The 15581-nt window shown below is 44.3% G+C and overlaps 1 protein-coding gene across 1 annotated transcript; it reads right to left on the bottom strand.

Annotated features, from left to right (window-relative positions):
- Positions 1-856: 856 nt before the first annotated feature.
- Positions 857-15398, bottom strand: si:dkey-156n14.3 (zinc finger protein ZXDC). The gene is made up of 10 exons (XM_061783789.1): positions 13427-15398; positions 12813-12965; positions 10957-11035; positions 8452-8582; positions 5005-5175; positions 4067-4689; positions 2937-3015; positions 2674-2816; positions 1944-2045; positions 857-1730 (listed from the first exon to the last, which is right to left on the bottom strand). The coding sequence occupies exons 1-10, from the start codon at positions 15120-15122 to the stop codon at positions 1644-1646; spliced, it is 3264 nt and encodes a 1087-aa protein (XP_061639773.1). The 5' UTR covers positions 15123-15398; the 3' UTR covers positions 857-1643.
- Between the last annotated feature and the right edge of the window lie 183 nt (positions 15399-15581).

The following is a 15581-nucleotide window of genomic DNA, read 5'->3' as shown; positions in this document are numbered from 1 at the left end:
GGAGATATCACGAGTACCGCAAGGGTCAATTCTGAGGCCTTAATTGTTCATTATGTACATGAATGATATATGCAATGTTTCCAATATTTTCCATAGTATCTGGGGGTTGTGGTTTGGCATAAATAAAAGATTAAACATCCCAAAAACTAAATATATGATGTTTGTTAAAATGAATACAAATCTGGAAAGAATGCCAGAGGTAATGATTGACAGGGGTAACCTAGAAAGAGTTGATGATACATTTTTAGGAGTAATCATTGAGCATAAAATGAGGAGGAAAGCTCATATGCAATACACCAGGTCCAGACTCACGCAGAATGGGGATTTTATGTTGAACAAGACGTGTTACATTATAAATCACTGCACACTCTACAAGGGCTACACAGTGGGCACGTCTGCCTCACAGTTCTGAGGACCCGGGTTCCAATCCGGCCTGCCCTGTTTGGATTTTGCATGTTCTCCCCGTGCCTGCGTGGCTTTTCTTCGGGTAGTCCGGTTTCCTCCCACATCCGAAAAACACGCATGGTAGGTTGATTGAAGACTCTAAATTGCCCGTAGGTGTGAATGTGAGTGCAAATGGTTGTTTGTTTGTATGTGCCCTGTGATTGGCTGGCGACCCGTTCAGGGTGTACCCCGCCTCCTGCCCGATGATAGAGGGGATAGGCTCCAGCACGCCCGCGACCTGCGTGACGAGAAGCGGCTCACAAAATGGATATGATATGTCAATTGAAATGTACATACAAATACAGGTTAATCAAAAAAAAAAAAAGATAGGCATTAAATTGAATTTGGTTATTTAAATGTTTTGGATTTTTCGTTGGCTGGGTCTGTGTGTTTCTGAAAAATGACAAAAAAATATGGAAAAACGGTACCTGTACTTTTAATTACTTTATAAGTCTGTGTTTGTCTCTGCCATTTAATAATCACCCAAGACACCTTAATACAAGTCATTCATAAATCAACATCCATAATGATTACACAATTCATTTTCAAATATGAACTTCGTGTCGCCTTATAAAAGTTCACATATTAGCAATGGAAATGGCAGAAAATTTGGAAAATGCATGTCAGTTGTAAGGCAAGTAGAGTGTAAACAGAAAACGGCGACACGCAAAGCAACGTAGCATTTTGCGGTATTCATGTAACCGTAAATCTTAATCTATTTTCGCATTTGAATGGGCTTGGGTTGAACAAAAAATGATACGAGTCCATGACTTAAGTACGAAAGCTCATTTTTTAATTGCCGCTTCTCACCAATATCACGATGTGACGAGGAGGCATCATGCCAGGGCACCTTGTACCGCTATGCCCAAATGACTTTGTTCTCTGCCTTGAATTCAGTTCAGTATCGCAAACTACAGGACGCCCCCGTCTTTAACAGAAACCAAGGGAACACATTTCATCTCTTCTCCATCGGGTGCATTCTCAATGGTATCGACCAAATCCCGCCTCTCAGACAAAGGTCAAGGGATTGAGGGTCAAGCTTTCCTACTCTGGTAGAAAATGGATGGATGGATCATGATATTTTTCAAGTCGACACTCTCCTCAAGTCAGATTAACTGCATCTAAAATATTGGTCAAAGTTGGCTGCATGTTCTGATGTAAACAGTATACAGTGGCATGGAAGGAAAGTGTGCCGTCAGTCACTCCAGGTCTTGAAGGTTGATTGTGCTCCCTGTGAATTGACAGTTGTCAGAGCCGCAGTTTTCCTCTGTGATTGCCATGCTTTCCTGTGGGCAAAGGTCAAAAGGTTAGGTTTGCCTTCTGCATCAAAGGGAAATGAAAACATCTTTTTTCTCTCCCTCTGCATCACATGGTTGTCAATTGCCACACTTCACATAAGCTTTCAAATTCCTTTTCTAGTTGAAAAAAAAAAATCACTTACCATGAGAATTCAGGACATTTAATATGCATGCTGCGACTATAAATGCAAAACAACATACCTGCAAAATGTTGACAGGAAGGTCAACGGTGAGCTGAGAATGAGAAGCGGAGGGCTGCGAGCTGAGCTGAAAGGCGAGATCACCCTCACTTGCTGGGTCATCCTGAACAAAGTCAGAAACAGACCACGATGACAAGCGACTACAGTTTGAACTTCAAACCACCCAAAAATTCAAGGGGCGTGACACCGCATATTATTTTACTAAATACTTTCTTTCAAAAGGGCTGTCCTGTAAATCCTCTGCTACACGTCGACAGAGTTCTGTTCCTCCCGTCGTGGAAATCGAGCGCGCCCAACAGGCACCGCTGTGTCACACGCAAAGAGCGTTTTTGGAACATAACTCCCGCGAAAGACGTTCATCCGTGTGAGCACGTAGGGCGCACCAGGTCGCGGGAGTGTCGGGCATGAACTTGATTTGGTCATGCCAACTTGCTTCCCAGGAGCCAGCTGACATGTTCCCTTCTCCACCAGATTAACTTGAGCTGACCTGGCAGGGCACGTTTTCCTGTCTACTGACGCATGACCATTTGAAGTACTGGTATTGTTTATATGTACTACCATACATCTAAACAATGACAAACAGGTCCAGCAGTAACTGAGCACGCCTTCTTCTGCTACGTGGCAACGTATTCTTATGCAAGCAAACCAGTTCATTGCGGGTAACCCCAAAACATTCTGTCTGTACGGTCCTACACCCAGGATCCCCCTGTACTCACGTCCTGTAATCTCACCTGTAGTAGCTGAATTTGGACAAATTGAGACCCGGTGACAGAGCTCAGGCCCCCGTAAGCAGCTGCAGCTCCATCACCGTAGCGGGCACTCGATTGAGCCGATTTGTCTCCTTTTGATTTTCTCTGACTTGATCCAGAGGCCCCTGAATTTAAAAGAAGACATAATAATTAGTGGGCAATTAAGTCAGTTGAGGTCATTTCAAAAAGGGGTATTTCACGGGGTACTTCAAAGAACAGCCTATGCTGGTCTGTGTTGGTGTTACCAGAGACTGACGGGCAAATCTGCTTCTTCCTCTTGGCCAGCTGAATGGCTCTGTAGTCTGTCCTTGCAGAGCCGCCATTCTGGCACAAAAGATAATTTCGGTCACTACAGTTTCCTTTCGCAAACCAAAGCTCTTTTGGGTGACGGCAAACCGCTATATTTTTCAAGGCTAAGAGCACTGGCTAGCAATCACAGACCCCCACCAAACGTAAACAAATGGGTACAATATACAGTGGAGCTTCAGTTCACAATAGGCCTCTGTTCACGAACAAATCCGTTTACCAACAAGATTTTCAAACAAATATTGTTTGAGGTTCATGAACTTCAGGTCGCAAACACGCAAAACGCTCAGTTGTGCTTTCTTTTGCAGAGCGTAAACACTGTTCGCTCCACGGGTCCCATATTTCAGGGGTCTTGATTCTTTTGCTGTAAATCAGGCCGCAGTATGGCTTCAGAGAAACTGAGCACTGCAAGTGATCGTAAGAGCAATGGATAACACAAAAACATTGTACAAAGAGTACCAACTGTAATAAGACTAACACCAAAAACAAACTGCGATGTAGCGGGACCACAAAGCGTGAGATGGCGGGGAATTACTGTAGCCTCAAGGACAAAGGCGACAAAGGGTTCATTTACTTGGAGATTTCTTTGCAACTAAGCCCATTAGAACAAAGCAAGCACAACTTGGTTCGGGACCTGAAATGGAATTACTCTGTTTCCGTTTATTTGGAAATGGGGAAATTGCTTCTGTTCGTGAACAGTAGCACAATGAATTAAGTTTGTGAACTGAGGTTCAACTTTACATAGCTAACAAATAGATTGCAAAAAAATAAAATCACACATGTGGCACCATCTGAATCTAAACCCAAATCTAATATTTTCTACCTCCAGACAGTTTTATGGACATTGATTAAATATACACATCCCAACAAATGACTTGAGAAGAAAACCTAATAATTACACATTTTCATATTCCAAAAATATGCAGCTCACCAAGAAATTGCTGTGTGATACTGCATTAATTTCTATGTCTTTCTGCAACCTTAAGATGCTGCTGTGACTAGGGAAAACAAAATGTGTGAGAACCGCGATACAACTAAGAAGAGTTCTGCCCCCTCCCTGACCACCCACCTCCGCCATCTTCGTAGGTGAGAGCAACAGTTGTGAAACAGGGGCAACTGCCAAGGAGGCTGAGGGTTCGACGCCAAGAGCACCGGAGGAGCTGAGCGGGTGCTGCAGTGCGGGGTCTGGAAGTGCACAGGTACCCTGCATGGAGAGAGACGCGAGCGCTCCCAAGGCCTCTGGTGTGACACTCTGCACGTCATCAAGATTGAGGGTGCCCTGAGGGGGGAGAACATCCCCCACTGTGCCACCCAAACTGTGATGGGGACCCATTTCAATACTCTGTGCCAGTATGAGAGGGTCCACGGGCCTGGCGAAGGTGGCGCTGCTAGAAGTGCAAAGTGCTGTGCCAACTGTAGACGGGTCGATAGTGAGGATGCCTGAGCTGACCATGGAGAGGTCCATAGTGAAAGTTCCACTGGAGTTTGAGTTGCTCCCGCCAATAGGAACCCCAACACCAGTGCCAGCAGCAGATGTGGTGGGTCCAGGCACAGAGAAGAGTGAGCTGAGGTCCAAGTTTGTCAGCTGCTCACTCCCAGGAATACTTGGCCCGGAAACTGTTACTTGTGTGGGGCTAATTAGCTCACTGCTAGGGGTCAGGGTGGGTGTGGTCTCCATCTGGTTCAGAACATCTAGAATAGAAGAGGATTCATCTTTGTTAAAACTGCTAAAGACACGATGTGCAAGGAAAGCCTCTTGCAGTCCTGACTAACACAGGAACACAAAATCCAGGGAGAGCTAGAAAAGTGCATCAAGTCCAATTCACTTCAAAATTTTGAACTCAAGAAGCCTTTTGGATTAAAGATATGCCATCTTTAATCCAAAAGGCTTCTTTGTCAACAAACAACACATTCCAATTGTCTCAATTCAAATTTTGCAGATTATCATGAGCTGGATGACTGATAATTTACATGGACAAAATTTTGAGGACAATAACGCTTACTGACCAGGGCTAAGATGGTGTTGTTTGAGCATGTGACTCTTAAGAGTGCTGCGGGATGAGAAGTGCTTGGAGCAGTCGGCCACGGGACACCGAGTCCTAAGTGTGCTTGCGTCCTGCTTGTGTTTCTTGGTGTGGATGTAGAGGCTGCTGCGAGCTGAAAATTTGGCATTACAACCTGAAGAACAGAAAAGACCAAAGTTGTACACTTAAAACTTTTTGTCATTTTGACAATTTCACTATATCATCAGCTAACATTACAACACACACACACACATTCAGCAGTTTTCACTCTAACATTTCTCTCTCTATATATATATATTTTTTTCATATAGTGTTACCCACTATAGACTGGACTATATAGTGACTGGAGCATTGTTACTTGGCTGGTGTGGCAAAAGACAACCTAATTAAATAGAGGATGAGCTGGTGATGACCACTTAGTGAGGATAAGCGGAAAAGAAAATGGATGGATGTTTTAATGACTATAATTTATAATATACTGCCACTTGCCGTCTTTTGGGGGACTGGAACGGATTAATTGCATTTCCATTCATTTTAATGGGGAAATGAGTTTTGAGATACGACTTTTTGAGATAAGAGCATGATCATGGAACAAAATAAACGCGTATCTCAAGGAACCACTTGGATGCATGTGATGGAGCCGTGCCCTGCACATTCCTGTACCACTGCCTGAAGACAGTGTCTTCTACAAACTGACAGTTCGTGTCGAGCCCAACTTCAACCTGAAAAGGTCCAACCAGCTCATCTTTAATAATGCCAGCCGAAACCAGTATCCCACCTCCACTTTGCTGGGTTCTCAGTTGAAGTGGAGCTCTATACCCGTTGGTGATCCAGCCACGGGCTGGTCTATCAAGAGTCACTCTCATTTCATCAGTCAATAAAATATTTGAGAAATCTGTCTGCAGACTTTTCTTGGCCCAGTCTAGACACCTGATCTTATGTGTCTTGTTCAGTGGTAGTCTTGTTTCAGCTTTCCTAACCTTGGTCATGTCTCTGAACAACGAACATCTTCGAGGTATTCCAGGTAGGTTGCACTTCTGAAATATGACAGAACTTAAGATAATAGGTTCCTGGTAGCTTCATGCTTGATTCTTCTCAAATCCTTGGCAGTTAATTTGCATCTTTTTCTCCCAACATATTTCGTGCGACCCTGTTGACTATTCAAAACAAAATGTTTGCTGAATCTGTGATCACGGCCTAAACCTTAGATATTTCATGAGTGCTGCATCCCTCTGAGACACTTTTGATATATATTTTATTACTTTTCAGAGTCAATTTAATCTCTGTTTTGGACAATTCTGCCTAAAGAAAATAAAATGCCGAATAATTCAGACATGCAAACACCAAAGGCATGAAAAAGGTGACAAAAAAAAAAAAAGATTGTAGGTGGGTCTGGGGGGGGGATCCCCCGGGCCCCCGCGGAGATTTTTTTCTATTATGTTAAAATAAATTAAGCAATCTGGAAGACTGAAGAGTACAATAATGAAAAATAAGTAAGTTCTCTTCACACAGAAAAACCTTTATTTACACCGCTCAAGTACATGTTGATGTACAAATTTAAGATGAAAATTAAATATTTCGTCATTTCTTTGCTTTTTTATTTTTTTGTTCTGGCCTCCAACTTGAGCCAGGCCCATCTCCACCTGCACCTTAAGCTGTGCCACATGAATAGCATCCTCCTCTTTAAGCACTCTCAATCTGGAAAATAAGTGACTAAAATTTCACTTCATTTTTCACTATTACCAACTTCAAAGGCAAATCCCAAATGCATCCGCCAGGAAAATATTAAGTACCGTATTTTCACGACCATAAGGCACACTTAAAAGTCTTACATTTTCTCCAAAATGGACGGGGCGCCTTATAATACAGCACAAATCTGTAAATGTGTGGCTTCGATGAGCGCTCCGCTTAACTGACTGGGAGCATTTTCTGCCGACACGCTGCTTATATAAAGGAAAGGCGGACGTCACTGAGGACAGCATGCAGACGTTAAAGGGGGAAGGGTGCGCGTGACAGAGGAAGCTAAAGGCACGCCCCCAGTAGGTATATAGCGCCGGTATTTGCATTGTGCAAAACAACATCGGTTTGGCTAAGGACCCCCGAAAATGGCACCTATGACAGTTTAAACTGCAAGCTATCAGTTACGCGGAGGAACATGGGAATCGAGCAGCCGCGAGAGAATTCAAGATCAACGAATCCATGGTTCGCAAGTGGAGGAAGCAGGAAAACGGGCTTTGCCAAGTCAAGAAGACGAAGCTGAGTTTCCGCGGAAACAAGGCGAGGTGGTAACGTGTCTGCTTGCAGTGTTGTTCGAGCTTTCGTAAAAGCCGGCATGATTTCTGAGGAGCCGCACGGCAACGTGACTTGACTCCGACAATGACGAGAGGGAACCCTGCCGTGTTTGATGGAGAACTTGCCCAGCTGTTCATTTCGGATACAGAAGATGAGGACTTGGATGGATTTGTGGATGAGGATTGATCAAAAAATAACGAGAGTACATTGTTAAATACTTCAATAAAGTACAACCGAACTCAGATTTGCTCCCGCTGCCTTTTTAAAAACATTGTTTTAGCGTGCATGCACGCTAGCGTATGTTTTAAGCGAGCGTATGTTTTACCATGCCTGCGCCCAATAATACGGTGCGCCTTATGGTCGTGAAAATACACTACAATATTTTCCAGTTTTTATTGGGCTTTTCTGAATTTGAAGTTAGTTCATTCTGTGTTGTGACATAATACCTAACATCGTTCCGTCGCTTAATACATTCAACATTAACATCCGTAAACTAATTAGGTAATTGTAAGCGTGCTTCCTAATTAATACAACCTGTATTAGCGGATCAACTCTTGTCGCCGATGTGCTTCGCGGTTCCTCTGGGAGCACAACCACGGCCACGACCCGCAGCACCTCGACGCGAAAATACAAAGTCGAAGTCGCAGTCTCGCACACGAAATAGTTGTTAAATAAGCAATAATTGATAAATAAAAGTAGCGAGCGACATTTAGATCATTGTAACGGAGTAAAAGTACCGTTAGTTCTTAACAGCAGAAGCGGCGGAAGTGTTTTTTTTCTGGTCTCGTCAACGCCTGTGACTTTTCCAAAGCAGGTCCTGAGCGCACAGGCAGAACCCCAGGCCAATGCGCTCGCATAGTAGTCCGCCGCGGAGTAAGATTCAGAAATTACATCTGCGTGTGGGTGGTGGATGTGTGGAATGGATCATGCCGCCAAAGTTCAAGGAGTACGAAACAGCCTATGACGACAGCGATGGGGTTTCTATCCTCCACAATAAACAGAGGTGGTACTGGAACTTATGTTAGAAACTCACAAGCACGAGTTATACAAGTTTCATTACAAACAATAATTATGTTATTTTCTAATCGAATCTGTACAATATAGATTACAATCAAATTATAACAGTTGAAGAATCTACCTTCAGCATGGCACTGAAAGGGCTTGGTGCCTAGATGAGTGATGCTGTGACCTTTGAGGTGCTCTGCTCGGGTAAAGGATTTCCCGCAACCTTCCTCAGTGCAGATGAAGCGGCGATCATCATCATGTTTTCTGTTAAACAGAAAAAAGAGGAATGCAGTGTGTGACTTGGACCATCCAAAAGATATTTTGCGCTCCAAGTACCACCATGATGACCAACATTGAAATGCACGAGTGTAGGAGGCCTAAGTTTCCCCCCCCTTAAATGTAAGAGGTTTTATTCCTACAAATATATTTAATATTATTGTAAAGAATGCATAAAGTATAAATATACGTATACACATACATATACATGCAACCCCAATTCCAATGAATTTGGGATGTTGTGTTCAACAAATAAAAACAGAATACAATGAGTTGCTGAACAAACCTATATTTAATTGAATACACTACAAAGAGAAGATATTTAATGTTCAAACTGATCAACTTTATTGTTTTCAGCAAATAATCATTCACTTAGAATTTGATGGCTGCAACACGTTCCAAAAAAGCTGGGACAGGTGGCAAAAAAGACTGAGAAAGTTGAGGAATGCTCATCAAACACCTGTTTGGAACATAACACAGGTGGACAGGCTCATTGGGAACAGGTTGGTGCCATGATTGCTTTCCTGAATTGCTCAGTCATTCACAAACAAAGATGGGGCGAGGTTCACCTCTTTAAGGACAATGTTCCTCAACGTACAATTGCAAGGGATTTAGGGATTTCATCATCTACGGTCCATAATATCATCAAAAGGTTCAGAGAATCTGGAGAAATCACTGCATGTAAGCGGCAAGGCCGAAAACCAACATTGAATGCCCGTGAGCTTTGGTCCCTCAGGCGGCACTGTATCAAAAACCGACATCAATGTGTAAAGGATATCACCGCATGGGCTCAGGAACACTTCAGAAAACCAATGCCAGTAAATACAGTTTGGCGCTACATCTGTAAGTGCAACTTGAAACTCTACTATGCAAAGCAAAAGCCGTTTATCAACAACACCCAGAAACGCCGCCGACTTCTCTGGGCCAGAGCTCATCTAAGATGGACTGATGCAAAGTGGAAAAGTGTTCTGTGGTCCGACGAGTCCACATTTCAAATAGTTTTTGGAAATTGTGGACGTTGTGTCCTCCGGGCCAAAGAGGAAAAGAACCATCCGGACTGTTATGGACGCGAAGTTCAAAAGCCAGCATCTGTGATGGTATGGATTGTGTTAGTGCCTGGGTAACTTACACATCTGTGAAGGCACCATTAATGCTGAAAGGTACATACAGGTTTTGGAGAAACATATGCTGCCATCCAAGCAATGTCTTTTTCATGGACGCCCCTGCTTATTTCAGAAAGACAATGCCAAACCACATTCTGCACGTGTTACAACAGTATGCCTTCGTAGTAAAATAGTGCAGTACTAGACTGGCCTGCCTGTAGTCCAGACCTGTCTCCCTTTGAAAATGTGTGGCGCATTATGAAGCGTAAAATATGACAACGGAGACCTGTTGAACAGCTGAAGCTGTACATCGAGCAAGAATGGGAAAGAATTCAACCTCCAAAGCTTCAACAATTAGTGTCCTCAGTTCCCAAACGTTTATTGAATGTTGTTAAAAGAAAAGGTGATGTAACACAGTGGTAAACATGACCCTGTCCCAGCTTTTTTGGAATGCGTTGCAGCCATAAAATTCTAAGTTAATGATTATTTGCTAAAAACAAAAAAGCTTATCAGTTTGAACATTAAATATCTTGTCTTTGTAGTGTATTCAATTAAATATAGGTCAAACATGATTTGCAAATCATTGTATTCTGTTTTTATTTATGTTTAACACAATGTCCCAACTTCATTGGAATTGGGGTTGTATATATATGCAAACAATGCATGTGACTAGTTTCTCCATACAGGAAGCTGACATTGCAAAGAAAGGCTTTTGTACAAAGTATTAAATATCAATTCACCCGCTACACTAGTGAGGATAGGCGGTTAAGAATATATATATATATATTTTTCCCATATATTACCTTGGGTCGAAATGTCCACGGCACTACAAAGGGACGGAACTATGTTGAAGTGAGTAAATGAGTTTCATGTAGTGCTTTGCTGCCATCTTGTGGCATCTATCTGCAATTATTATGAACCATTTTTTGGGGGCAAGGTCAATTACTCTTGGATTTTCGCTATTTGCGGCAGGTCTCGACCCCTAACATTATTCACACGTGCAAAACATGCACTCTAATTGCTCCTAGTTTGTTTCTACAGCTGAAAAGGCCAATGTGAAAATATCCTGAGAAAAACCTTGTCTTCCAATCATCAAGAAGCATAGAATCATTGCGTCAACCATGTCCCAAAATGAATTATTGCGTCAATTTTAGCCATGCAGAGCCAGCAATCTTCCTTTAATGTGGCACACATTTATAATGACCGGTATGCGCACCTCTGGGCATAACTCTTGATACTCAAAGTGAAAGCTTACTTACCGTTTGTGACGGAGCAATTTTGACATGCTTGTAAAGGACCAGCCGCACCCTTCTGAGTCACAAACAAATGGCCTCTCACCTGGAAAGGCAAAAATGGGATGTTCATGAGACTTGCATTTGAAAAGTTAACAGCAATTATCCAGGTTAATTTGGCATAGTATCTGATACGTGTTTTACAGTTCATAAAATTAATAAATGCTACTAAACAAATCCCAAACCCATCCATCCATCGTTGGACAGATGGCTGCACTGTTGAATATTTTTAGAACTGATTAATCCACCGATTATCGCTTCAATTCATCGGCCACAAATGGATTTTGCATTATTAAACAACAAATACCAAGACAAAATACGCACGTGAAGGGCAGTTATTTTTGTCCACTTATGGTTGCCATCCACAACGTTCTACAGTCTGTGACTTTGAAAGTGTGTGGCCTTAAAATGCGGGGCCTTGTCTAGTGAGTGGCCTATGCATCAGCAAATTAGAGTGTCGCTGGCTGTTGTGAGCTCAGGTTAGCCAGTCTGCGCGTTGAGTCCCTGGGGGTCGTTGGGGTCATTGCAGCTCGTGTATGAACGTGCTTATTATGCATTTATTGTGTTACCATTTGTTCAATAGCGTGATTGAACGTGCACCGGCACCTGTGTCTATCCTTGACCACTTGTGGGGGCATTTCAAAACTAGCTAGCGATGGTTAGTTATATTAAATCCGATCACGACAATTACGTTACCTTGTGTCAGCGATCGTAGACAACGTGCTGTTGTGTAAGCCCGTTCTGCTTTGCAGCGGACACATTGCTCTTTGTTATCTCCTTTTTAAAGTTAGTGAGATCCCAAACATTGGACAGTCTCCATCTTTTACGCATCGTTTCCCCCAGGCTCGGTGCCACCGCGCCAACTTATTTCTACAGAGCGCGGTGCAGAAGTCTGCAGTAACAAATGGCACAATCAGTTGCACTTTTTACTTTCTTGGGAGCTACAGTATACTGAGGGCTAATTTACAGCGGGAAAAAAAAAACCAAATAACTGAAATAGGTGATGCAGGGAACACGTTTTGTACATGCTATGTGAAATAAAACACAACAGAATGTAGGATTGGGAAAAAAATAAAAATAAGTCTACTAACTCGGCTAAGTCGACTCCAAAATTAGGTCGATGCAAAATTTCTGCGTCGACACTCCACGTTTTCCACAGGGACACATCTTGCAGACGACGCACGCAGTGTTGGAAGAATGGGATCATCATTTTAAATGAAAAAAGGGCGCAAATAAAGTCCTATGTAATTGACGGATATTTGAACGCATATGGTGGAACAACACATAGACAGCTAATACAACATTACACAAGATATATTCTTCATCCTTGACAAAAAGTAAGTAGTATTTTTAGATTATATTTTACAATTGAAGCTATGCGAGTCTCAGGATGCACGTCATGGAAACAATGAGTCCCAGCAATTTAGCACGGATTACAGATACAGTAATCCTACACTATAACGCGGTATATGCTTCGCCGTCCCGCTATATCGCAGATTTTTATTATAGTTGTTACTCTATTTTTTTTAAACTGTTTGTACAATATTTTTGTTATCCATGGCTCTCTCGCTCAATATATTATGCGTTTAGTTTTTTCATAATTTTTTTTTAAGGATGATATATTTACCCAAAAATGATCACAACAAACGATAGTATCGATGTTTTTTATGCCACTGATATAGCGGTATTAGAGCGTAATAATTCAAGTAAATCATTTTTAAGAACAATTAACTTGAAGAATATATTAAACATTGGCATTGTAATGTAAATTACAAATTAAAGCCCATCAGCAATGTTTTAACTCTTACTGAGAATCAGCTTACCGGTGTGACTTCGCATATGGATCTTGAGGCGACAGGCCTTGTCATACATCTTGGCGCATCCCGGGTAGGTGCAGGTGAAATGGCCCGTTTCTCGGAAGTGGGTGCGGTTGTGCGAGTAGAGGGCACTGAAGGTGATGAAAGTTTTCTCACAGCCTGAAAACAAACCAACGAGTAAATGTCCGGCATCATACAAGTCCCTTGACAAACGACACATAGCGAATGATGCTATGAATGACGTAGAGCACGCTTTCCCAAACTCGGGGGGTCGGCAAGTTGGTGGAGACCTCCAATAACACCCGTTCAGGATAAGGACCTTTTCTCGGTGGCGAAGCATAAAATGCATTTGTCAGCCGTCGAGCGTTGTCATAGTGAAAGTCAACTTCTGGACATCAGAGCAAAACCAAGAGGACAGTTTCTCCTCATCCCCGTGCAACACTCAACGAGACAAACCTAGCACGAAGGCCAGTAGGCCTACTTGGATGGGTTCAATCGAAGAGTGTACACGGTACCCCCGAAAAGTTCACCCTATTCAATTTTGGTAACTCCAACAACAATCGCATCTCTGAAGAAGCCAGCGCTCCATAGCGTACAGTTAGGCGGCGCAAACGTGTTACCTGGGAACTCGCACTTGTGGGGCCTCTGCGGCTCAAAGTGGACTCTTTGGTGATTGCCAAGTCGCGTTGCGCTGCGGAACCTCTCATTGCAGATCTCGCAAACGAAGGTGTCGTCTTGCTCGTGGACTTTGGTATGAGCCTTGAGGTTGTACACTGTGGTGAAGCATCGGCCGCAGCCTGCAAAATGACAGGTATGCGGCCGTTGCTTGTTGTGGGACTGAAGGTGGCGCTTTAGTTTGTAGGACGTGGCAAAAGCCCAGCCGCAGCCTTCCACTGTGCATCGGTAGGGGCGCGGGTCTTCGGCGTGGTTCAGGAGGTGAACCTTCAGTTTTTGCCGCGTGTCAAACGCGCAGGAGCAGCCTGCTTTCGGGCAAGCAAAAGAAAGCGCTATCAGCTTGTTGGTCCGGAAGAGCGGTCCGCATTTAGAGCGTTTGTTTGCTAGTGTAGGTTGCGGCGGTGAGGTAAGCAAATCCACCTCTGTTATTTGGCCTGCCTCCTTCTTGATAATGGCACAGGAGTGGGTGAGGGAGGTACTCGGGGTGGGAAAAGATGCGTTGTCCATCGGGGGCTGCTCAGAGTCCCGTACGGACGCCCCTGGCCGGACCTCTTCCTGGTGACTGGAAACGGCCAACGTGCTGATCTTCCCAATTGCTTTCGTGCCGCCGTCGTAGTTGAGAAGAACGATGTCTCGGTTATCTTTGACTCCCAAATGCTCCTTTAAAGTGAGCAGATCGTCGTCTTTGCGAACACATCCGTCCGATGGGGCCGCCAGAGTCAGTGTCCCGTTCTCTATGGTCACGATGATGGTTTGATTGTTTATCATAATGGTCCCAGAAAAGCTTTGGTTCGCGTCCGTGGCCGAGGAAAGACCGCTCGAGTTGGCGGCGTCATCGAATCCGGCAGATTCCAGAATCAACTGCGAGGCCTCCATAGTTTCCGCAATGTCGGAATTTGTCGGTAGGAGCTCGTCGTTGCGTGCCTGGAACGAAAGCTCGCGCAACGCCTTCCCGTCGCCGTTTTCGGTACATATCTGGCCGCATAGCTTCTCGCCATATTTGTTCGTCAAAACAACATCTTCGACGGTGCGGTAGCAGTCGCGCTGTTCGGTACAGACCTTGCCGACAAAATCCGGCGGATCCGGGCGGTGTTCGGGCCGGCCGAGGTGAGCGTTAGCGGCGTTTCCGACCTCCATGGGCTCACGGGACGTTTTCACTTTGGCCGAGGAGCCCACTCGATCCCAATTTCGGTCATCCTCAAATACATTGAAGACTACAAGCAGCTCCTGAGCGTTGCTGTCGCCCTCCCGTGATGGAAGTCGATCTGGCCCGTCCCCACGCGGGTGCCGTGAACCTGGAAACGGTAACGTCGGCCGAGGCGTCGGTTCCTCTTCCCCTTCGGCTGGAATCGGCGCCATTTGCAATTTCGAATCCGGGCTCCGACCGCAACGAACAAAGCTCGACGTGCTCAAGATGTCGCGCTTCTCGTCGTCTCGCTCAGAGCTCACGTTACGAAGTGTCCCGTTGTGTCGCTCGTTTTTGTCCGCCTCGCTACCGTTTTGCGGACATGTCCCCGGTGTGCTGTTCTCGTCCCCCAATTGGAGGTCCGCTTTCTTTCCCTCGGAAGAGAGCCGACATGCTGACAAGGCGCCATGTTGCGAGTGAGCGTTTCGGGCAGCTGGAAGCCCCTGCATTTCCATCTTGGTATCCCTGTAGCGCCGACAGCACAAGAGACCCGCCCAAGCGAGATGAAGGCGACGCTCGCATTTGGCGCAGGCCCGCCGGTGCCGCTTGCCACCGCGATACGATATGTCGGGACGATTTGCTCAATAACGGTCAAGATTCTTTGGGAAAGTCAATCCATGCTACTGATACGACCATTCGAATGATTGCCGATGATCCGTCACAAGCTCGTATTTATGTCTAAGGGGACAACTCCAAAGTAATATTTCGCAAACTTTGAAAGCAAAATGTCCAAAATAACTTTTCATGATTTGCTAAATTTCTCTGAAGATGCTAATTGCATGTTGGAATATAGAGGATTCAGCTCCTGTGGCGTAATATGCCTTTTCTGTGAAAACGAACACAAATGCATCTTTGTGTCGTGACAGATTCAATGAGTAATTAGCATCCTTTATGCACTTGTATTTGTATTCCTG

Source organism: Phyllopteryx taeniolatus, chromosome 9 (genome assembly GCF_024500385.1).
Source record: "Phyllopteryx taeniolatus isolate TA_2022b chromosome 9, UOR_Ptae_1.2, whole genome shotgun sequence".
Classification (NCBI taxonomy): domain Eukaryota; kingdom Metazoa; phylum Chordata; class Actinopteri; order Syngnathiformes; family Syngnathidae; genus Phyllopteryx; species Phyllopteryx taeniolatus.
Note: the sequence above shows the minus strand (reverse complement) of the source record. Positions and strands in the feature narration are given on the sequence as shown.

Excerpts from the sequence above, each read along its gene's own strand:
- si:dkey-156n14.3 (XM_061783789.1), bottom strand. The coding sequence starts at position 15,122 with ATGGAAATGCAGGGGCTTCCAGCTGCCCGAAACGCTCACTCGCAACAT. Across the intron at positions 11,036-12,812 it reads CCATATGCGAAGTCACACCG|GTGAGAGGCCATTTGTTTGT; the intron begins GTAAGCTGATTC and ends TTGCCTTTCCAG. Across the intron at positions 4,690-5,004 it reads ACAACACCATCTTAGCCCTG|ATGTTCTGAACCAGATGGAG; the intron begins GTCAGTAAGCGT and ends CTTCTATTCTAG.